Consider the following 23,984-nt stretch of genomic DNA (forward strand, 5'->3'; position numbering starts at 1 on the left):
ATAATATATATATATATATATATATATATATATATATATATAAAATAATATGGATACTTACTAGTTTGAGCCACGGCAGTGCTATGCAGATCAACAGAGTCACACCCGGCCGGGACTGTTAACGGTATGTAAATAATCTGGCGCATTGGCGCAGCTGTGTGGTTGTACTCAAAGCAACAGGTCACAGAAAGTCGTGATACGTCACGTTTTGACATGAAAAAGTTTTTTCACAAAGAGACTTGTTTATTGTGTCGCTGTCGCCAAAGTATGGCCATCTTGTTAGTGTCTTTCTGATATTAAACTGCGATTTTGCAATTTATTGTACAATTTTGTTAAAGCTTGCATATTCTTTGTGGACTCATTTAATAAAACTTTTTGGAAAGATAATTTTAAAGACCCTTTTATTTTTAAGTTTTGACAGGAGCATACCAGATATGTTTTAATTGCTGATGCGGTATTGTTGATTTTTAAAATGCGCCGGATAATAGCCCATTTTGTACACAACTGAGGTGATGCAATGCCTAGTAGTGCTTAAGTGTGTTTCTAGCTACTCTCCAGTCCTGGTGTTATAAATGCTGGCATAATGAAAGGTATTTATTGACTAAGTTGGACATCACTGAAGGCCTAAGTGTGAAATGCACCGCCCGCCACTGTATAATAGTATAACTGTGTGTATAACTGTGTGTATGTGTGTGTAGCTGACAGTGCGGCTCAAGGACATCTGCTCGATGACGAAGGAGAAGACGGCCCGCCTCATCCCCAACGCCATCCAGGTCTGCACAGACACAGAGAAGGTAAACATGCACTATTATATACGTGTATATATATATATGTATATATATATATACATATATATATATACATATATAAATAAAATACAGAAATGTCAAAGCTGTATCCCTCAAAAGTGTAAATGGAATAAAGTTGCACAAAATCCTTTCAAACCACAGGAAATGTATTTTGAGTGTGTTCATTACTTACTTTTGAATACTTACTTTATTGAATAGTGCAATAATTCTCATTTAACCCTCTGAACTCTGAAATGTTTGTTTTCTTTAAGAAATCGCCAACAATTCACCGTTTAACATAGAAAGAATGTATAAAAACTGACATTATCGCCGAAATTTAACTTTTCCGACGGATCATAGATCACAAAATATTCCATTAAATAAGTATTGGCAGTAAGTTGTGATAAATCACTTTATTTTACAGAGAACATCACCAAAAATAAACTGTTTAGAAAAACTAGATCCTGTTAGAAACATTATATTCTGTGTTCGTCAGAGACACTATGGAGCCACGGTTGATTTTGCGAAAAGAAATAAATTTTCACTGAGAAAAAAACAGCAGGTTGTTTACACAGAGCTGAGGGGAGAGGACAGGACAGGAGAGGTTGTAAAAATGCAAATAGTTCAGTATGTTCAGCATGTAGGAGAGCCAGTTTATTCCAATGTTCACGACACTTGTGGGCACTTGGAAAAGTGTTGCATGTATAAATTCCATGTTGTTCCAGTTTTTCAAAATTTATCAGAGAAATTCAACTTTTGTTTAGGATTGATGTCATTATAACTGAGTTATTCTGCACAAAAGACAGTTTTTTAGGAATACACGCCATGCCTGTGCTGATTCTATAGAGGTGCAGGACTTTTATATTATATATTATATATTATATTATATTATATATATATATTAGTTTATATTGCAGTGAAATACAAGCCCACAGTGAGTAAAATGTAAAAAGAGAAGGATTTCTGTGTGTTCTGTGTTTAAAAAATGTCCCTTTAATTTCTGAAGCTGATGTTATTTTATCCCAGCAGTTTATTTCTTATGATCATTTATCTTTCAGCACTTTTTCACCTCATTCGGAGCCAGAGACCGGACGTACATGATGATGTTCAGACTGTGGCAGAATGCTCTGCTGGACAAGGTAAAAAAACATCTAACCTGCTAATATTCATCTGAAATATGAGATATAAGCTGTTTTTAACCCCCATCCTCCTCCTCATTGTAGAAAAAATATGAACAACTTTTTATTTTCACCTTTTAAGGCAACTCATGACCAACACATTGATATATAATTTTCTTTTTTTTTTCATTAATATTGGTCAATTTTAGTCAAATATACAAAATTAGGCCTCATATCAAGAGAAAAAAAAAGTAATAAAACCTGAATATTTTTTTCCTAGTTATAATGAAATAATAATTTCTAGAGTTGATTATGTCAGCTTTTAGAGAAACTTATGTTTTGAAAGCTTTGTTCATTTTTAGATGTCAGCAGAAATAAAAAGTATAACACCATCATGGTCCTCAGGGGTCAAAAAGGAGAGAACTCTATGAAAGTGAACCTTTATTAACCTCTGAAGTCCAGTAGGTTTTGGTTCTAATGTGTCAACTTCCTCTGCAGTAATGTCTGTCTCTGTTCAGCATCTTTCAGTCTGTCCTTACATCACATGCATGGCTCCTTTTTCTACACACAAACTTACAAAACAAAATAAAAAACTACAAAACAGTCTATTTGCATGTAAATTAATAATAGTAATAGTTTTCATTGTAGAAAGAAAATTCACATTTTAAAAATGTTCTAGAAACATAAATGTGACACTGTGAAAGCTCCTATGATTGAACTTTAACTGGCTTTCTCAGCTTGTCTACATATCAGATATAAATAAAGTTATTACTGTAGATAAAACATGTGTATTGTATATATAATAGAGGGTTAATGGTGTGTTTGTAATGATTTGGGGTTAATCTCTTTTTCAGCCTCTGTGTCCCAAAGAGCTGTGGCACTTTGTGCACCAGTGTTACGGTAACGAGCTGGGCCTCACCAGTGATGATGAAGACTACGTTCCCCCTGACGACGACTTCAACACCATGGGGTACGTCTGTTTACACTGCCATCGCTATGGTTACCACCACAAACATCCTTCACACCAGAACTACAAAATGATTAGAGAGGCCGATACAGAGAGCAGCAACACAGTCACTACTGAACACACACACTGATAAAAACCTGATCTTTTTAAATCTAGAAATAAGCACTTAAAATAAGAAATTAACTCTTAAAACCAGATAAATTAAAGCTGCCAGCAGTGATGAACTGGCCCGAGCAGAGTGACCTGATGATTTTTTACATCTTTTTGTGTCTTTTTTTGGTCTTTTTTTAGAAATGTGTGTTTTTGTAATTGTGTGTGTGTGTTTTGTGTTTATACAGGCAGAATGAAAAGGAGTCAAAAACTGACAAAATAGCCTCAAACTCCAAAGGGTTAATTGTCTAGATATCAGCTCTTAAATTAAACTCTTATCAGCTTTGTTTGTTGTTGTCATTATATTTGTCCAAACAAATGAACCTTTAGTTGAACAATAAATTGGTCTAATGATTGTTTCCATGCCTGTAAAGTTGCAGTGAGTAAAGTTGCCTGTGTTGTCTGTGGTGCATTCAGGTTCAGTGAGGAGATTCCCAACGAAGAGAACGAGATCAACAACGACAACTTGTCTAAGAGCAGCGCTGAGGCCAAGCCTGAGGGCGGGGGGAGTCCTCCCCCGGTCCATAAGAAGCTGGTCCCCAACATCCCCGGGACCCTCGACCCCCCCATCACCGTGAGTTCACTTCATTCATTCATTCATTCATCTAATGAAGTTAGTCCTCCAGGCTCAGGAGACACCAGGACAGAACTCTGACAGCAGTAATATCAATATCACCTCCATTATCTATAATATTAACCATCAGTTCATCCATTACTCAGCATGCATATATGGGCAAAATAAAAGTTATTAGATAGTACTGTGTTAAAGCCTGTTTTAATAATGGGTGCTTTTATTTTGAAAGGATGAAAAGAGACTTGATCCTGTGATGGTAAAACTAACTCAGTGAGATTAAACTGTAAAGAAAACATCAAGGAGTTCAATGTTTTGTGTTTTGTTTTCACAGTAATCTGCATATTTAAATGTGTTTTGTGTTTAAATAAGTTTTGGATCAAATTAAACTCAGTAATTCATGTTAGCAAGGTTTGATACAGTCAGATAGTTTTACTCGGATTAATACTCTTGTATTTCTGTGTGTTTTATAATTATTATTGCAACTTTCAAAATGACCCAAAAAGACACAAAATGACCAAAAAAACACACATAATGACTCAAAATACACAAAATGACACAAAAAATGACACAAATTACCAAAAGAAAATACACAAAATGACTCAAAAAAGACAAAATGACCAAAAAATACACAAAAAGACACAAAATTACCCTTAAACCAAGCAGTGTGTGAACTGTATCTTTTTCAGTTTAACTCTCAGCTCGTTGGCTGATTGACGTATGAACACAGAACTGAACGCTCGGCGTGTTTCACTTCACTGATACTGATTCTCACAGATACAATAACAAATACACAGATTGATTAAAGAATCCACGTGATGGACCAGATAACGACCGTTAATGTATTCTCCCCTCCCTAACTGATGTGTTTATGCTGTTTTCCTCCAGTTTGAGCTCCCAGCAGATGAGTATGCAGACTGCCTCCCAGATGGAGATCTGCTCCCAGTCCCCCTACTGGTGGAGGAGAAGACCAGTGATACCAGCGGGCCTGGTGGTCCGGTCCCCTCCCCCTCTCTGGACTTCAACGACAACGAAGACATCCCCACCGAGCTCAGCGACTCCTCGGAGACGCACGATGAAGGTAACGGAGCAGAACCACAGAACCACAGAACCACAAAACCACAAAACCACAGAACCACAGAACCACAAAACAACAGAACCACAGAACCACAAAACCACAAAACCACAGAACCACAGAACCACAAAACCACAAAACCACAGAACCACAAAACCACAGAACCACAGAACCACAAAACAACAGAACCACAGAACCACATCTACTGTCTTCAGCAGACCCTTTCATAGCTTCATGTCGGGACGTTAAGTCTCTGGAACGTCTCCACTATGAACTCACCAACAGGACCAGTATAAACAGGACGTCCCAGTATGAACGGGACGTATTACACATCTAACACTCACCTCCCACTTGGTACGACTGTCATCCAATCACTGCTCACTGCGGCCACCATCGCTAACTTGGCACAGCGCCCAGCGCTAATTGTAAACAGAGCCGCATGCTAACTGTACACGTGGTGTCCGCCGCTGATTGTAAACAAACCAGCATCACTGCACAGAGTGTCCGGTGCTTGTTGTGAGAGATCGCTAAGTGAACACCTCCTGCAGCAGCAGTACATACACACTGTACTACTACAGAGCTAGCTGTTAGCCTGTTAGCACATACACACTGTACTGCTACAGAGCTAACTGTTAGCCTGTAAGCACATACACACTGTACTGCTACAGAGCTAACTGTTAGCCTGTTAGCACATACACACTGTACTGCTAAAGAGCTAACTGTTAGCCTGTTAGCACATACACATACAAAAGTTGTAACTTTTAACCCTGCTGCTGTCTTGGCCAGGCTTCCCCTGAAAAAGAGGTCTTTGTGTCTCAGTGGGACCGACCTGGTTAAATAAAGGTTAAATAAAAAAAAAATAAAAAAAAAAATACACACTGTACTGCTACAGAGCTAATTGTTAGCCTGTTAGCACATACACACTGTACTGCTACAGAGCTAACTGTTATCTATCTATCTATCTATCTATCTATCTATCTATCTACAGTCATGGAAAAATTATTAGACCACCTTTTTTTTCAATTTCTTTCTTCTTGATAATAACCAAAATCATGATGAATAAAACCATGTTAAATGTCTAGGTATCAGCTCTTAAATTAAACTCTCATCAGATATTTTTGTTGTTATCATTATATTTGTCCAAACAAATGAACCTTTAGTTGAACCAGACATTAAAATGAACAAGAAACTGAAGAAAATAAGGAGGTCTAGTATTGTTTCCATGGCTGTATGTAGATGTTGCTCGTAGCACAGTTTGATGTATTTGTGGTGTTGCAGGTGAAGTTCAGGCCTTCCATGAGGATCTGAACAGTTTGATGTATTTGTGGTGTTGCAGGAGAAGTTCAGGCCTTCCATGAGGATCTGAACGGACGGCAGCACATCAATGAGATCTACAAGCTGAGTGTGGACAAACTCTATGGCATCCTGTTCACAGAGTCTCAGTTCATGAGTGACTTCATGGAGCAGAGACGCTTCTCAGGTATTTATCATTCTACAGTGACCTCTGACCTCTGGAGAATATGTTTATATGTGTTTGTTTAAAAGGAGACAGCTCGTCCTCCTGGGGTCCAGACAGTCATATTTAATAGAGCACAACAGGCATTACAAGCTCAAATCAATATTAAAATACATAAAAATGAAAGAGAAAACAGAAAACATTTTACAGTCTTGTATCACATAACCCAACCACACACAATAAATGATGATAGAATGAAGGCGTTGATATCAAAGACATTCTTGATCTTCTTTTAAAACCAAAACCTCCCTGAACCTCCTGAGAGCTTTAGTTTGGTCTGTTTCTTTTAGATATTTTGGATTTGTAGGACCTGATGTACAAAAACTAAGCATTGTCTTTGAACAGGAAGAAGTTTTTGAAAAAAACAGGCGAGACGTTCATGTATTTCTACAACACCAGTTCTCAGAGAACAACTAGAACCAACTAGAACCGGTCTTCAGTCTTGGTTTGAGCCACTTGTAATCTGTTTAAAAGTCTATTAAATGCAGCAGATCAACTGAACAGAAATCAAGACGACATAAAACCAATGAACAGACTACTTGATGAAACAACTCTGTTGATGTGATCAGACCAAGACGATGTTCCATCAACCAGAAACCAAGAAGCTTCAGATTCTACTGGCTGTTGTTTAACCATGTATCTGTACCTCTCTCTCTCTCTCTCTCTCTCTTTTCCTCTCTCTCTCTCTCTCTCTCTCTCTCTCTCTCTCTCTCTCTCTCTCTCCCTGTCTCTCTCTCCCTGTCTGTCTCTCTCTCTCACTGCCTGTCTGTCTCTCTAGACGTGGTGTACCAGCCGTGGAAGAAGGAGGAGGCAGGTAACCAGACCAGAGAGATCCTCTACACCATCTCTCTGTCCAACCCTCTGGCCCCCAAGACCGCCAACGTCACCGAGACTCAGGTTCACTAACTCTATTATTATTATTTAAACCTTCTGGTGTAGTGGTTAGTTCTCTCTACTGGTTCTACTCACAGCTAGAGAGTAGTAGTAGAGAGTCGCTGGTTCAACTCCGGCTCTCCTCTGTAGAGTTCTCATGTTCTCCTTGTGGGTTCTCTCCGGGTTCTCCAGCTTCCTCCCACAGTCCTAAACATGCATTTAGGTTTAATTGGTGACTCTAAATGTCCCGTAGGAGTGAATGAGAGCGTGGTTGTCTGTCCTGTGATAGTGTGAGACCTCGCCTCTCGCCCTATGTCAGCTAGGATCGGCTCCAGCCCCCGTGACCTGAAGCAGAGAAGGATAATGAATGAATGAATGAATGAATGAACTAATTCTCTCTGGCTTTTAAAATACCAACCAAACCTTTTTCTCCCTGGTCCAGACTCTGTACAAGGCGAGCCAGGAGAGTGAGTGTTACATCATCGATGCTGAGGTCAACACCCACGACGTTCCCTACCACGACTACTTCTACACCCTCAACCGCTACATGCTAACCCGCGTCGCCAAGAACAAGTGTCGCCTACGGTGAGTTATCGTGGTTAGACAGCCACAGCTCACTCAAACTCTGGGTTGTTTCAATGCACTTCCTTTTGTTTTACGTTGTTTGAGTCGTTTTCAAAAGCGTTTTTTACTGAATAAAAACATAGAACAGCAGGCTGTTTACACAGAGCTGAGAGGAGTGGACAGGAGAGGCTGTTTACACAGAGCAGAGAGGAGAGGACAGGAGAGACTGTTTACACAGAGCTGAGGGGAGAGGACAGGAGAGGCTGTTTACACAGAGCTGAGGGGAGAGGACAGGAGAGGCTGTTTACACAGAGCTGAGGGGAGAGGACAGGAGAGGCTGTTTACACAGAGCTGAGAGGAGAGGACAGGAGAGGCTGTTTACACAGAGCTGAGGGGAGAGGACAGGAGAGGCTGTTTACACAGAGCAGAGAGGAGAGGACAGGAGAGGCTGTTTACATAGAGCTGAGGGGAGAGGACAGGAGAGGCTGTTTACACAGAGCTGAGAGGAGAGGACAGGAGAGGCTGTTAACACAGAGCAGAGAGGAGAGGACAGGAGAGGCTGTTTACACAGAGCAGAGAGGAGAGGACAGGAGAGACTGTTTACACAGAGCTGAGAGGAGAGGACAGGAGAGACTGTTTACACAGAGCAGAGAGGAGAGGACAGGAGAGGCTGTAAAATGCAGTAGTTAGTTTATAGTTTAGAACTGCAACAATTATTCTATTAATCGAACAATAATCGATTATTAAATTAATCGTCAACTATTTTGATAATCCAATAATTGGTTTGAGCAGTTTTTTTTTAATTCTCTGATTTCAGCTTCTTCAATGTGAATATTTCTGGTTTCTTTGTTCCTTTATGACAATAAACTGAATATCTCTTTGGTTTGTGGACAAAACAAGAGATTTGAGGACGTCATCTTGTGGTTTGGAAACACATATTTTTATACATTTTATTGAGCAAACAATTAATCGTTTAAACAATCGACAGATTAAACCATAATGAAAATAATCGTTAGTCGCAGCCAGATTATAGTTCAATATATAAATCATGTGGAGATATTCATTAGACTTGTGTGCACTTGGAAAAGTGTCATATGTATAAATTCCAACCTGCAGGGTTTTTTTATGATTTATGTCATTATGAATGTGTTATTCTGCTTTTTTTCTCAATATTTTATCAATTTCTTGTGTGTGATTTCTCCAATATCTTATTGTAAAAGCGGAGAAAAAAGGCCAAATTCTATTAGTCATTATAATGAGAAACTTTCTCCAAATAATGACTTTGTATCACAATTTTTATACTTAGTATTGCAACATAATGCAAAACCCTCAAAATACTAGCTTAGTAATTTGAAACGATGACATATAATTGACTTTCTATCTCCAAATGAGAAACAAACCTCATTATTTAGAGGAAGTCTCTTATTATAATGACTAACAGGATCTGTTCTGTGTTGTTTCCATCACACTGGCAGAGTTGTGTTCCCGTTATAAAGTGAATATAAAGTCTATAAAAGTGTGTCTGTGTGTGTGTGTGTGTGTGTGTGTGTGTGTAGCGTGTCCACAGAGCTGCGCTACAGGAAGCAGCCGTGGGGTTTAGTCAAAGGCTTCATAGAGAAGAACTTCTGGAGCGGGCTGGAGGAGAACTTCCGCCACCTCGGTAAACATCTCTCTGGTTTGTTTATCTGTTTACACAGTTTCACTATGTTGTCATGTGGTTTGAAGTCTGCAGGTAAATCTGAATGACTCATGTCGAGTTCCTGCTTTTTACACTTGAGAAATATTTAGCAAATTTCTCTTAAAACAAGAAATTAACTCTTAAAACAAGATAAATGATCTAACACTTCTAAATCTAAAGTTTTTTTTATCTTGGTAAGAACCAAATTATCATCAGGTCACTCTGCTCGGGCCAATTCATCACTGCTGGCAGCTTTAATTAATCTCTTTTGTACATTTTTGTCTTTTTTGGTCATTTTGTGACCAAAAGAAGATGTAAAAAGACACAAAATGACCAATAAAAGACACAAAAAAAGACGTAAAATGTAATGTAATGTAATAAATGTAAACGTAAAATGACCAAAAAAGAAACAAAAGAGGTAAAATCACAAAAAAGGCACAAAAAGAAAAAAAAAAGTTTGTTTTATCCTGGTAACAACCAAATAATCATCAGGTCACTCTGCTCGGGCCAGTTCTCTTGTTTTAAGAGTTATTTTTTTATTTTAAGTGTTCAACATGCTTATTTCTAGATTTAATAATCTGAATTTAATAAATCTTGTCAAGGTAAATTATCTGTCCATGCAGCAAGATCATTTCCCTCAGATTTACTGTTTTATCTGGTTTTTAAACACCTTTTATCAGTGCAGCCTTTAGTGACTACATGTACCTGGTCAACTAGACGTTAATCGTGTTTTCCTGTTGAATCGTGTCTTTCTGTGTTTGCCTGGATGTTGTTTTATATCAGGGATGGGCAACTTAAATGCTGCAGGGGGCCACAGTGTTTAATGGCCACTAGCACAGGGCCACATGTAGACTTAACCAGATATGATGAAACTGACATTTTAAATATGTTTACAGTGCAGTCACTTAACATATTTCATGCTCTAATGCATGTTTAACAGTATAAATAGGAATACAAAAGGTTTGAAGAAAATAAAAAATAACCATGTTGCAATGCGAGGTGCAGGGAAACATAGTGAGACTTGAGGAGGACAAAAACTATCACAATAGCCAGGAGTTATGCTGAAAAATAACTTAGACTTTTATTTTCAGTCTCAAAAAGAATCAAAATGAAACAAGACAAAACGGGTCACAGCTCAAACAGTTCAGACACCGCTCTCCCTCTATATCAGCCCCGGCCACTGTCATTTCACTCATATATATATAGGATGAGAGCCCGCCTTGCCAGTTCAAACTGGCCTATCAGGACAGCACTATAACAGAGGTCACAAGGTTAAACACAAATATACATACATATTCTTAGGTTGCTCATAACAACAAACCCCATTTAATTTCTACATTAGGAGATCCTTAATGTCATACCTTCAAATTAAGTGAAACATTTCTCTATCATTCAATATTCATCTTAATTTGCTGTCATCTGTATTACACACCCTTTAACCAATCAGCTGCAGGTACCCACCTACTCACAAACAACATAAAAGGGCTGCAACTGAGGCGTGCTTCCTCTTTAATCACCAGCACAAGATGGCCTCCACAAAGGACTCAAAGGACAGGTTATGACTTTAACTAAAACTGAGCTTTATGCAAAATAAACAATATGTATCTCCTAAATTTATCATCAAACTATTTTATACCAAATAAAGGAAACAAAGAAAACTGTATGAGTTTGTGTACTTTTGTTAAAGAAAAAAAAGGGTTTAAGCAACAGCTAGTGAGGGAGTTGATGCTTCCTCACAAACCACTTACTGTGATTTCTTTTGTTTTCAGTATAAGAACAGCAGACCAACATTAATTATAAGAAGTCATTTTGTGCATTTTTACACTGCACTTTTGTACTGAGGGCCACTTCAGGTGAGGGTGAGGGCCGTATGAGGCCCCCGGGCCTCCTGTTGACCATCCCTGTTTTATGCCCTTATAAAGCCCTGTGTGGTGTTTTTTTTCCTGTGAAAAGCTCTTCATAAATAAACTGCCGTCCTCCCTGTGTCTCTCCTGCAGAGGTGGAGCTGTCAAAGCTGGAGGAGATCCTGGAGGCCCACCAGCTCTCTCCTAAGGCCAAGGTGGTGAAGAACTCCACGGTGAGGAGGAAGAAGAGGCCCCTCCCACACCTGCGCAGCCAGCACCTGGACGAGGCCCTCAGCCCCGTTACCACGCCGACAGACGAGGAAGTGATCCAGAGGATCAAACACGTGGCTGGCTCCACGCAGACCAGACACCAGAGTCCAGAACACCATCAGCAGCAGCAGCAGCAGCTGGCGGGAGGCCTGGCACTCTACAGCGTCTCCAGACTGCTGCTGGTCATCAGCTTCGTGTACGACACAGCTTCATCTAGTATACACACTGGAGAAAGATACAGATTAAACTCTAAATCTGAGGCTGCATGGACAAGATTTATTACATTAAGATTATTAAATCTAGAAATAAGCATGTTGAACACTTAAAATAAGACATTAACTCTTAAAACAAGATAAATGATCTAACACTTCTAAATCTAAAGGTTTTTTTTATCTTGGTAAGAACCAAATAATCATCAGGTCGCTCTGCTCGGGCCAGTTCATCACTGCTGGCAGCTTTAATTTATCTCTTTTGTACATTTTTGTCTTTTTTGGTCATTTTGTGACCAAAAGAAGATGTGAAAAGACACAAAATGACACAAAATAAGACACAAAAAAGACGTAAAATTACCAAAAAACAAACAAAAGACGTAAGATCACATAAAAAGACAAAAAAAATTACCAAAAAAATACACCAAAAAAATACAAAAGGTTTTTTTTATCCTGGTAAGAACCAAATAATCATCAGGTCACTCTGCTCGGGCCAGTTCATCACTGCTGGCAGCTTTAATTTATCTGGTTTTAAGAGTTCATTTATTATTTTAAGTGTTCAACATGCTTATTTCTAGATTTAATAATCTTAATTTAATAAATATTGTCAAGGTAAATTATCCGTCCATGTAGCAAGATCATTTCCCTCAGATTTACTGTTTTATCTGGTTTTTAAACTTTTTTATCAGTGTATTATAACAACAGTCTCTGAGTCACTTGTTCCATGTTTTCATCCTTTTCTCCTCTGGACTCTGTTAGTTTGTGTGTTTCATTATTAATATCTCATTGTTTGTTGGTGTGTAACTTCTCTCTCTCTCCTCTCATTGCCATCCATAGGATCTGTCTAAGGTACATGAGATAAATGTGTTCAAACAATGTTCTCTTTTAGTTTGTCCCCGTGTGTCCACATCAAGGTTATCATAGTTTGGGATTTTTCATCAGTTTTAGTTTTAACTTTGTTGTCATTTTTTGTTTTCAAATTCAGTTAGTTTTAATTAGTTTTTATTTTAATGCTTAGTTGTAGTGTAGTTTTTATTAGTTGTAGTTTAGTTTTTATTAGTTGTAGTTTAGTTTTTATTAGTTTTAGTTTAGTTTTTATTAGTTGTAGTCTAGTTTTTATTAGTTGTAGTTTAGTTTTTTATTAGTTGTAGTTTAGTTTTTATTAGTTGTAGTTTAGTTTTTTATTAGTTGTAGTTTAGTTTTTATTAGTTTTACTTTGGTTTTTATTAGTTGTAGTTTAGTTTTTATTAGTTTTAGTTTAGTTTTTATTTGTTTTACTTAAGTTTTTATTAGTTTTAGTTTAGTTTTTATTAGTTTTACTTTGGTTTTTATTAGTTGTAGTTTAGTTTTTATTAGTTTTACTTTAGTTTTTATTAGTTTTACTTTAGTTTTTATTAGTTGTAGTTTAGTTTTTATTAGTTTTACTTTGGTTTTTATTAGTTGTAGTTTAGTTTTTATTAGTTTTAGTTTAGTTTTTATTTGTTTTACTTAAGTTTTTATTAGTTTTAGTTTAGTTTTTATTAGTTTTACTTTGGTTTTTATTAGTTGTAGTTTAGTTTTTCTTAGTTTTACTTTAGTTTTTATTAGTTTTACTTTAGTTTTTATTAGTTGTAGTTTAGTTTTTATTAGTTGTAGTTGTTTTGTAATGGGGTATTTGTTGGGTGCCAGATTCAATAAGGTCACAATAAATGTTTCCTTTATTTCCTTTGTCTGATCCATCTCAGCCCCAATAAGTTTATTTACTCTTACAGTTCGAGGTGTTTTGATTGTAACATCCCAGTCTCAGTAAACATATTCTCCATGTGTTCCTGCAGGTTCTAATAGAAACTCTGGATTATTTATGAAAAAAGTTGACAAAAATGAAAACGAAGGACATTTTTACTATAATTTTAGTTAGTTTTAGTTAGTTTTGTAACCACAAAATACAGTTTCAGTTAGTTATCGTTTTTTTTTAAATAACACGTTTTTGTTTTCATTCAGTTAACGAAAATGTTTTTTCAGTTCTAGTTTTTGTTATTTCATTAGTTTTGGTTACTATAATAACAATGGTCCAGATTAGCTCCTTAAAGGATGAATAAAGCAGAGAGATTTACTGACTCTCCTTTCTTTCTTTCTTTCTTTCTTTCTTTCTTTCTTTCTTTCTCTCTTTCTCTCTTTCTTTTTTTCTCTCTCTCTTTTTCTTTCTTTCTCTCTTTCTTTCTTTCTTTCTCTCTTTCTTTCTCTCTTTCTTTCTTTCATTCTCTCTTTCTTTCTTTCTTTCTTTCTTTCGTTCTCTCTTTCTTTCTCTCCTCCTTTCTTTCTTTCTTTCTTTTTTCTTTCTTCCTTTCTTTCTTTCTTTCTTTCTCCCTCTCTCCCTCCCTCCCTCCAGCCTGGTGCTGCTGGTGTTCCTCAACATGATGCTCTTCTATAAGCTCTGGATGTTGGAGTATTCTGCTCAGTCACTGACTACCTGGCAAGGTCTGCGGCTGCATGAAAGGTAATAAACACATTCAGCATGATCAGTTATATTCTGACCAGACCTGTCATACCTGTCAAGGTCTGGATTTAAAATAGGGGACATTTTATTGGCTCCCCAACCAGCTCCAGGACCCCAGACATTATAAGACAGAAAGCTACAATCACCACTTAAGTCTTAGTCAACTTAGTCAACCATTATAAACTAGAGCTGCTCTACTTCCTGAACCTCAGCAGCTCCTTTGTTTCCTGTCTGACATTATTGGACAAACTGATTCTTCAGGTAGTCAGAACCCGATGGGGAGGTCACCATGACTACCCCCACTATTTATTTATTTTAATGATATATTCTGGGCATTTTATAGCTTTATTGATGGAGAGATATCCTTTAGATCCTTTACTGCAGTAAAAGTACTAATACACACTGTGAAATGACTCCACTACAGTAAAAGTACTAATACACACTGTGAAATGACTCCACTGCAGTAAAAGTCCTGCATTCAAAATTTACTGAAGTAAAAGTACTAAAGTTCAGCCTGGTAACTGACTCCTGTTGTCAACTGGCAGGATTTATGTCTCTTGTACAAGAATATTTATTTATGTGGGCATGAATAAATATTTGAAATGTGTGTGTGTGTGTGTGTGTGTGTGTGTGTGTGTGTGTGCGTGTGTGTGTGTGCGTGTGTGTGTGTGTGTGTGTGTGTGTGTGCGCGTGTGTGTGTGTGTGTGTGTGTGTGTGTGTGTGTGTGTGTGTGTGTGTGTGTGTGTGTGTGTGTGTGTGTGTGTGTGTGTGTGTGTGTGTGTGTGTGTGCGTGTGTGCGCGCGCGCGCAGTAAGCTGCCTCAGACCCAGATGGAGTGGGCTCAGCTCCTGGAGGCTCAGCAGCGTTACCATGACGCCGAGCTGCAGAAGTGGAGGGAGATCATCAAGTCATCAGTGGTGCTGCTGGACCAGGTAACCACACACACACACACACAGGTTTTAAAGAGGTTTCAGAGCGCTTCAGTCTGGGCTGGTGGTGGTGGAGAGATGACCTGTCAACATGTTCTAGTCCTGAAATACCAGATCATCACTACACAAAACCTTTATGGAGCAAAAAAACAGCAGTGGACGGCTCCTCTCTCTCTGTTGCAGGACGGAGAGATTCATATTATTATTATTATTTATTATTATTATTATTATTATTCTCTCCTACATTTTGATTTTGATGTATTGATGTGAACACAGTGGACCTGCTGCTGAGAACAGAACAAACTGCATGAAGCTGTCAGTGGAACCATTATAGAACGCTGTAAAAGTTATTTTAGCAGCAGAGCTAGCAGCAGCAGCTGCTCTGTTCCACGATATGACAAGTTCAGCATTTCAACAGTCATTCTGTCCACTGCTGAGAGAGGGCGCCACTGAGCCAGTAAACCTCTCTGTATCATCATTCACACACCACACACACTCAGTTTGATCGGTATCGGTGTGCTATTACTTTTCTCTATGAAAAACTGCCCAAAATTTTGCATTAAAATGAATGGGACGGCCAAAAAAAATTAGCGAAAAAGAACAATAATTGGTGTAATGTAATAACGGGTGTGTATTGCACGGAATGTTTGTGTCACAGTGTGTGACATCATCACCAGAGTGTAGAGGGAGAGAAAAAACTGTCAAAAAATAAATTTGAAAACTGCGCTTCAGGCCGCAAATTCCACTCTACAGAAATAATTTATACATAGAAACGTAGGAAAAATAGTCTTCTACCTCACAATCCTCTGGTAAAGCTGTCAGAGTTATAGTTTGGGCGTAGGACACACAGATGCGCCACCAACACGCACCAACAGCCTCATTGGCTCCCATATTAAAAACGCAGGAAGATTTCTGTAGGAAAGCATATTTAACAGTTTTTAGATTGCTCTTACAAAGCTATTTCTTCATTTTTCTCCACAAAAAACATATGTAGACGTTCAGGAAGAACTCAGGACGCTCAAAGTGAAGTCGGATCAATGATAGGTATTATGGTTTTGCCAAAAATGCTTTCTGTTCGAGGCCAGAAATTCCAGTCTGTCCACCTCTGGCTGCTGTCACTGTTCTGGGACATTCTACAGCTGCAGTTAATTCTGTTGATTGCTCTGCTCTGATTGCCTTTGATCTTTTGATGTGATTAGAGTTACAGATACACGCGCACACACACATGTGCGCGTAAGCGCGCACACTCCTCCAGATACACAGGCTTCAAACACACACACACACACACACACACACATTTTGAGGTTAAAGGTCATAGGTTGCTGTATAAATAAATACTTGAAAAGGAATGCTTGTTGTAGGTGTGCTCCTTGTATATAATATAGTATCATAACATTACTAGTATTAATTGTTATAAATCTCTGAAGAATCTCATCATAGTGTACACACACCGGCAGTAGTCCCCGTGGCCCTTTCACTATTTACCCAGAGGACATTTTCTAGTTGTTCTATCTTCTTGTTATTGTTCTATCTTGCTATTGTTCTATGTAGTTATTGTTCTATCTTCTAGTTATTGTTCTATGTTCTCCAATAACTAACTCTTGTTCCTGTCCTGCAGATGAAGGACTCGTTGCTGAACCTGCAGCGAGGAATCGGTTTGAGGGACTTCAGCTCAGAGGCTGAGGAAAAGAGAAGTCGCTACCACTGACCAACCACCAACCAGGCCATGAGGGTCGCTGTGCAATAAACTGTAGGACCTGTTTTGTTTGAACCAGTATGCAGGCAGCAGACAGACAGAGGACCACCGGTGGGCTGGTCCAACAGACACATAGAGGGGGACAGACGTCTCCAGAGGTTAAACCCCCCAGGAGGGAGGACAACAGACAGAAAGTCCCCTATCTACCACAGGCCCTGAGGGGCGCCACACCACTGAGGCATTGTGGGAAGGAGCTCCTTCTCTCCAGCTGGGATCAAACCTTCTCCTCTCTTATTCCCAGAGCATCCTACTGTAAGCCATGTGGAGCAGAGACAGACAGAAGGAGACTACTGCATGCATTTAGACCCCCTAGCCCTCCTCAGTCAGTGTTCATGTGGTCCAGTTCAGTCTATGTGTGTCAAAAACAAAAAAGAAGAACAGAAGACGAGGAGGAGTCCAAGGAGAAGAAAGGGGGTCCTTTGAGTCTTAAAGGCTGTCTACACTCTCTAGACTGTTCCAAGTCCCCCTAGAGCTGCTGGCTGCAGCCCCCTCCCATAGACCTCCATGTGATCATAGTGCAGTATTGATCCACAACCAAAAAGGAAAAGGAATTTTCAGTCCCTGTTGCCTTGTTAGAGCAGCGTCAGGGCTGGTTCCCTGTCACACTGCTGCGTTATAAAGTATTTATAAGTAGCTCTGAGGAGACTGAAGCCACTACTTTAAACCTGAACACACAATCCACATCATCAGTTCCCCTGAAACAGTGTTAGCTCATTGCTCCTCTTCCTCCTGATGAACCAGAATGTATTTGCCTGGACACAAAGACAGGCCACACTTTGATCACAGCTTATTAATTTTTAAAAAGGGGGTGCTGCAGCCAGAGCCATAGGGTGACCTGTGTTCTTACATGTTTTATTACTAAACTGTGACTATATCTCTTTAAAAATGTTTCAAATTAGAAAGAATTCTATGAATATATTTGAAATATATAAGAATATTTCATTATTTAATATATATATTTCAAAATATATAAACATTACCTATATTTATTGTTAATTTATGTACATAAAGAAATTATCAGAGCTCTAGACCAGTTAAAGAATTTCTAACAAAAAGTGTTTTCTTCTAAAAAAAAATGCATGCCAGATATGTCTGTGACATGTCCAGTGTGCAAGTATGATTCTGCATTTGCGCGATTATATTCGCGCGCGCGCTCGTGTGTGTGTGTGTGTGTGTGTGTGTGTGTGTGTGTGAAGGTATTATTGGTGCAACAGGTTTGAGCTCCTCTAACAGTGAATGTGTAGTTGTGTACAGTGATTGTGTTTTTGTATCAGTACATTTGAAGTCACATACTCTATGAGTTGTGTACTTTTTCTCCACAAAAACAACACAACACATTCACACATTATTAATGACAGGAGCACAAATCCTGTTTTACAAGTCACAGATTAAAAAACTGACAGTTCTGCTCCTATTATTGTCGTATATTTGGTGCAAAACATATTTCAAGTACACAACTCATAGAGTATGTGACTTCATGTTTACTGATACGCTACACAATCACTGTACACAACTACACATTCACTGTTAGAGGGGCTCAAAACTTTTGCACCAATAACACCTTCATAGTAAAGTGTGACATTTTTACCATCCACACTTGTCTGTTTCTCAGTTTTTCTTTCTGGCTCCTGCAGCCAGACGCCTTTATTTTGTAATGCTGATGTGTTTGGATGCCGCCTTGCGTTTAGTTTACAACCCAAGAGTTTTGTTCCAAAATGACATATCCAGCATTTGAAAACAAACTTGCACCTACTTTTACAGAATGATTGATTGTTTTAACTCTGAATTCACGTCAGTCTCTGACACAAACTATGTAGCTGAAACCCACGGTGGACAAAGGGAACGAGACACAGTTGATCTTCTAAAGTTTAAGATGAAATTGATTAATTTTTCTCTTGTAAATGGATATATAACATTTTGGAGATGAACCCTTCATTTGCCCACATTAGTGGTTTGACCACTCTATGCTAAAAGGAATAGTTTTAAATTCACTTTTTGCCGTTAGGTGAAAGTTAGGTGAAGCTCGATCCCACTCTCATCTCTGTACGCTAAATATTAAACTACAGCTAGCAGCTGCTTAGCTTAGCTTAGCCTAGCCTAGCTTAGCAAGCCGTCTTCTTCTGTTTTCAGTCTTTATGCTAAGCGAACCATCTCATGGCTCTGCTGGATAGCTGCCACTCAACTTAGCAAAAGGCTAGCCTGGCTAGTAGCTAAGCTAGCTTTTTCTCTTTTTTCTTTTCTTTGCTAAGCTAACACTCTCCTAGCTTTAGCTTCATATTTAAAGTGCATATATGAGAGTTATGTCAGGTATCTCATGTAATACATCTTCAGTTGAATCTGTTATGATTTGGTATGTTGTGTAAACAATATAACACATTATAATTGGCTTTCTAGTGTTTAAATCTAAGAACACTGCTGCTAGCAATGGTAGCATTAATGTCACAGAGGCTCACAATTTTGCGAGCTAACAAACAGGGAACATATTGTAGGAAATGTAAAAGCATAATGGCAAGAAAAAGATGAGGTCGTAGGAAATATCAGCATTATCCTTGGACATATAAAGTTCTGAAAAAAACTCTAAACAACTAAAGTTACTGTTTATTAACTTAACATTCACAGAAAAATTTTGTTTATTGGTTCGCAATTTCTGACCCCATTTGAGGGCGACATAACTCTCGGCAAGAAGAAAGCTAAAAACCATATTTTTCCCCAAATTGTCAAACTATTCCTTTAAAAACAAACTTCCACCCGTATGAAACTCTCCCTTCCCCGTTTCAAGTGTCTGTCTTGGATGCAATGAAAGCATGAAAATGAACTTTACGCAACTAAATTGAACCAAAAGAAAGAAAGTAGAAATGTACCTTCACAAGTTCTCATGTTGTTTTAAATGAAGTATTTATCATGTATGTCATGTATTATATATATAAACTGGGTTAGGGGCGGTAACAGAGACCCCTGACAGCTGATGAAAGCACTTCCAAAAAATAAGTGGAAAAAGAAAGCGAAGCACTTTAAGGCCTTTCAGGTAACAGAAGGACACGGCAGCGTTAGTTTAGTTTGGAGGTGATTGTCGGGCTGAGGAAAGGAAATAGTTTCTGTGGTTTCTGTTTTAGTTTATTTGACAATCACACCGGTGATTTAACACTTCCAAAAACATTCGAAAATAGCTGGATTTTAATCCTGCTGGTTTGTTAATGCTCACAATTACTGCTCAAATAGAATATTTATGCATTATTCTCAGGGCCGGCTCTAGTCCATCTGGTTCCTTGGTGAGATCCATTGGTGTTGAACAGCTCCGCTTGCTGTTTCATGGAGGGAAAACTCCTTTTTGTTTGCCCATGGTGCCAACCAGGCTATATAATAGAACTGTCTGTCTATAGAATTATTAACTTACAAGTCAATACACAAAGAAGCCCAGCTGGAGACGCTAACAAAGTTAGAGACAAGAGAGACAATGAAAGTTGAACCCCGCAAAAAAAATGTGCTTAACTGTGTTAAGCTAGCATTGCTTTATTTCAACCTAGCTAGCAAGCTAATACAAATGAAACGTCTTCACACAAAACGGCATTTAAAAAAAGATTGGGACTTCTTCTCCTCCTCTTTTCTTCTCTTTCAATACTGAGCACCGGAGAGCTTTGACGGTGTTTCATCTTGAAGATTTATCAAAACATAACGTGTCTGTGACAGTGATCTGACCGTCTAAAGGGGGGCGATCTGACCGTCTAAAGGGGGGCCGATCTGACTGTCTAAAGGTGGGGCCGATCTGACCGTCTAAAGGGGGGCAAGGCAATGACCACACGTCACGTGACTCAGCACCACAAGTGACAAAATGTGATTGTTTATCTTTATTTATTTTGTTAATATTTATTATTTTCAGACATAAGACGAAGCGAGAGCGACAATGGGCATCGAAAATTATTATTGTTTGTGGTTTTTTTCTCCGTCGAGGGTGACTGGCTGCCCCTCCACCAGATGTCGCTCTAGGCGACCTCCTATAACTCGAGCCGGCCCTGATTCTTCTATTGAACACTTGAATCTGGTTCAGTGTCACATCTCAAGCCCGATGTGAGGCTGACGCTGTGCTGCAGGGCGGGGCGACTGATTCTTTACTGTGCCTGCATGGCGAGTTACTGACTGACTGATTGAACAGCGGCGAGGCTTCAGGACGGCCTCCTGCTGCGTGTGTGTGCGTATATATTACATTTGAAGAAGGCACTGAGTAAATATTACACATGGGAACCTTCAGAGCTGAATGTGAGCGGTTGGAAATGTTTTCTGTTTTATAGAAATCACTTTCACAATCCTGACGACACTGAAAGATTAACGTGATGTTATGCTTCGTGTATATGATGGTACAATGTGTCATATATATCAAAGTGTGATTGAAATGCTTTAAAGTGTTTGTTTTCAAAGTGTATGATGGAATGGATTTTTCTTTTTCTTTTCCAGATGCTTGAATTACATTTTTTGTGTGTGTGTGTTTAAAATGACATTCTCACACTGTTTATGAACGAGATATGCTTGATTAAGTTGGTCACACTCCCCGACTCTAGTTTATTTTTTTTTGGCCTGACTTTAAATTTTATTTAGCTGTCAAAGAGTGGAATCAGTTCTAGTGTCTGAAATATGAGCCACCAGAAACTGAATTAGAATTATTTAAATTTGAATTGCTTAACTTGAATTATTGCATTAAAAAACTGAATTTGAATCACATAATTCTGAATTTGTATTGTTCAATTTGAATCATTGCATTGAAAAACCGAAGAGGTGCTCTGTGTATCTTCGTCACAGAAAATTGAATTTGAATTGTGAGAACTGAATGTTCAGTTCCAAACTAATAAATTCAATTTCAAATTACAATTCAGATTCAGTTTTTCAATGCAATGATTCAAATTGAACAATACAAATTCAAATTATGTGATTCAAATTCTGTTTTTTAATGCAATTATTCAAGTTAAGCAATTCAAATTCAGTTACTGTAAAACATACATTTTCCTTGAACCAGATGAGATATTCACTCTGAGGAGCCGTCAGAGCTGAACTTTATTTCATCATCACAAATATGCAAATTAAATATTTTCTTCATCATTCCCTTCAAAACGCCATGTTTCTTATTGGATCCAACAAATTAGATTTAATCTCAGCTCCGACCTCTCGCAGGTAGCCAAGTTTGTTGCTTTTTTTTTTCACTGCAGAAAAGATGTTTAAAAACCAGATAAAAACATAAAAAGATCTTGCTGCATGGACAAATAATTTCACTTAATAAATAAACACGCCAGCAGTGATGAACTGGCCCGAGCAGAGTGACCTGATGATTATTTGGTTCTTACCAAGATAAAAAAAAAACTTAAGATTTAGAAGTGTTAGATAATTTATCTGGTTTTAAGAGTTAATTTCTTTAAGTGTTCAACATGCTTATTTCTAGATTTAATAATCTTAATTTAATAAATCTTGTCAAGGTAAATTATCTGTCCATGCAGCAAGATCATTTCCCTCAGATTTACTGTTTTATCTGGTTTTAGACCTTTTTGCAGTGTTTGTTTTCTATCTTTCTTCTTCTTCTTGTTACAGAATGATTGTATGATTCTATCGCTGCTCAGCTGTGGAACCAAGGCGACGCGACCGTTTTGTCCCTGACAACTAATGAATTGACGCTTGGTTGACTGTATTAATTGGCATTATTTATTATTATTTTAGCAGCCTTTGGTTAACACAGACGATAGGAATCACACACAGCCTGCTGAAAACAAAAACCACTGATGAAAGTGTAGAAAAGGCTCTTCTAGCAGTGCTTCTGGATAAAATCTGTTCTTCTGTTTCAACACTATTCTACTGTATGTTTCTCTTTTTTCTTTTGTTTTTTTTAGAAACTGTTTTGATTTCTAGAGAGACTTTTAGTGAACTTTCTACATGAGATAAATATACTGTAAGTATATGTTGTGTATATGTGCAGTGTGCACACACACACACACACACACACACACACACACACACACACACACACTGAGAAGAGACTGGGCCTGCGCTGCGCGTAGGTTCACACTTAATCATGACGACTTTGCCTCAGAGAGACTGAAGAGAAAAGTGGCTTTCTGGTTCATGTGAAGTAGAGATTGGAAGTATGAATAAAAAATATAATATACCAACGTCCAGAGTTTATTTTTTTGCAAGTCATACTAATTCCATAAAATTTGAGTCTACAGTCATGGAAACAATGATTAATTTTAATGTCTGGTTCAACTAAAGGTTCATTTGTTTGGACAAATATAATTATGACAACAGTAATATCTGATATAATAAGAGTTTAATTTAAGAGCTGATATCTAGACATTTTACATGGTTTTATTGATAATAACCCAAATCATCACCAATAAAACCATGTTAAATGTCTAGATATCAGCTCTTACATTAAACTATTATCACCTATTTCTGTTGTTATCATTATATTTGTCCAAACAAATGAACCTTTAGTTGTTCCAGACATTAAAATGAACAAGAAATGAAAGAAAACAATAGTCTAATAATGTTTTCCATGACTGTATATATATGTTGTCCTTACAGACCTAATGTGTGTGTGGTTGTGACCTGAGGAGGCTTTACGTTGGACGAGTGTAGAAGAAGATTTCATGAGGCACCAAGATGAAATATTCATCTGTTAATGCACTTAAAAAAACAGAAAATAAAATCAAAAGACTGTAAAATATTGATGTGAGCTATTGAAAGCTTGTTATTTTAGGAGCTGAACCTCCATGTTTCTCATGTTTTACAGCCCACAGGACCCCTACGGACCCCTGAAGTCTACCTTTAATCACTGCCTGTTAATTACAACTGACTCTGTTTTAGGTGAAAGCTACGATGAGACCCAAACAACTGGGATGTGCATTAGTAAAATATGGAGCAACACAGTTAAGACATTTACTAAATCTATGTCAAATATATTTGCCTTTTTTAATGCATTTCCAAGAAATATTAGATTTTATTGTTCCCATATTGCCCAGCCCTATTACACTATACATTATACTCTTCATGCATCCTGATGTTCACCTTCTACAGATGTGACAGGTGAGTAGCAGCAGATGTGCATCAATCATCAATCCTGCTGCTTCTCTTTGTTCTTTGGTTCAGATTCTGCTTCATACAGGAAATAACATGTAACAGGCTATCAGTTCTAGATTTGGTGGATGTTGTGGTGCATGTGTGG

At 38.0% G+C, this 23,984-nt stretch overlaps 1 protein-coding gene across 12 annotated transcripts in view; it reads left to right on the forward strand.

Annotated features, from left to right (window-relative positions):
* Window positions 1-22,925, forward strand: part of LOC131970107 (protein Aster-B-like) — a 117,203-nt gene extending 94,278 nt beyond the window's left edge. For 8 of the 12 annotated variants that reach the window (XM_059331384.1, XM_059331383.1, XM_059331390.1 and 5 more), the window contains 13 exons: window positions 699-794; window positions 1,847-1,927; window positions 2,761-2,876; window positions 3,441-3,597; window positions 4,483-4,675; window positions 6,006-6,149; window positions 6,964-7,082; window positions 7,501-7,643; window positions 9,179-9,297; window positions 11,298-11,610; window positions 13,992-14,099; window positions 14,910-15,030; window positions 16,646-22,925. In XM_059331384.1, coding sequence (XP_059187367.1) covers window positions 699-794; window positions 1,847-1,927; window positions 2,761-2,876; window positions 3,441-3,597; window positions 4,483-4,675; window positions 6,006-6,149; window positions 6,964-7,082; window positions 7,501-7,643; window positions 9,179-9,297; window positions 11,298-11,610; window positions 13,992-14,099; window positions 14,910-15,030; window positions 16,646-16,735 — 1,800 coding nt within the window. In that variant the 3' untranslated portion in view covers window positions 16,736-22,925. The remainder of the gene's footprint in view (window positions 1-698; window positions 795-1,846; window positions 1,928-2,760; window positions 2,877-3,440; window positions 3,598-4,482; window positions 4,676-6,005; window positions 6,150-6,963; window positions 7,083-7,500; window positions 7,644-9,178; window positions 9,298-11,297; window positions 11,611-13,991; window positions 14,100-14,909; window positions 15,031-16,645) is intronic. The other 4 variants (XM_059331385.1, XM_059331391.1, XM_059331393.1 and 1 more) reach the window with 2 other exon arrangements.
* The last annotated feature ends 1,059 nt before the right edge of the window (window positions 22,926-23,984 follow it).

The sequence above is a fragment of the Centropristis striata genome, chromosome 4, assembly GCF_030273125.1.
Source record: "Centropristis striata isolate RG_2023a ecotype Rhode Island chromosome 4, C.striata_1.0, whole genome shotgun sequence".
Classification (NCBI taxonomy): Eukaryota; Metazoa; Chordata; class Actinopteri; order Perciformes; family Serranidae; genus Centropristis; species Centropristis striata.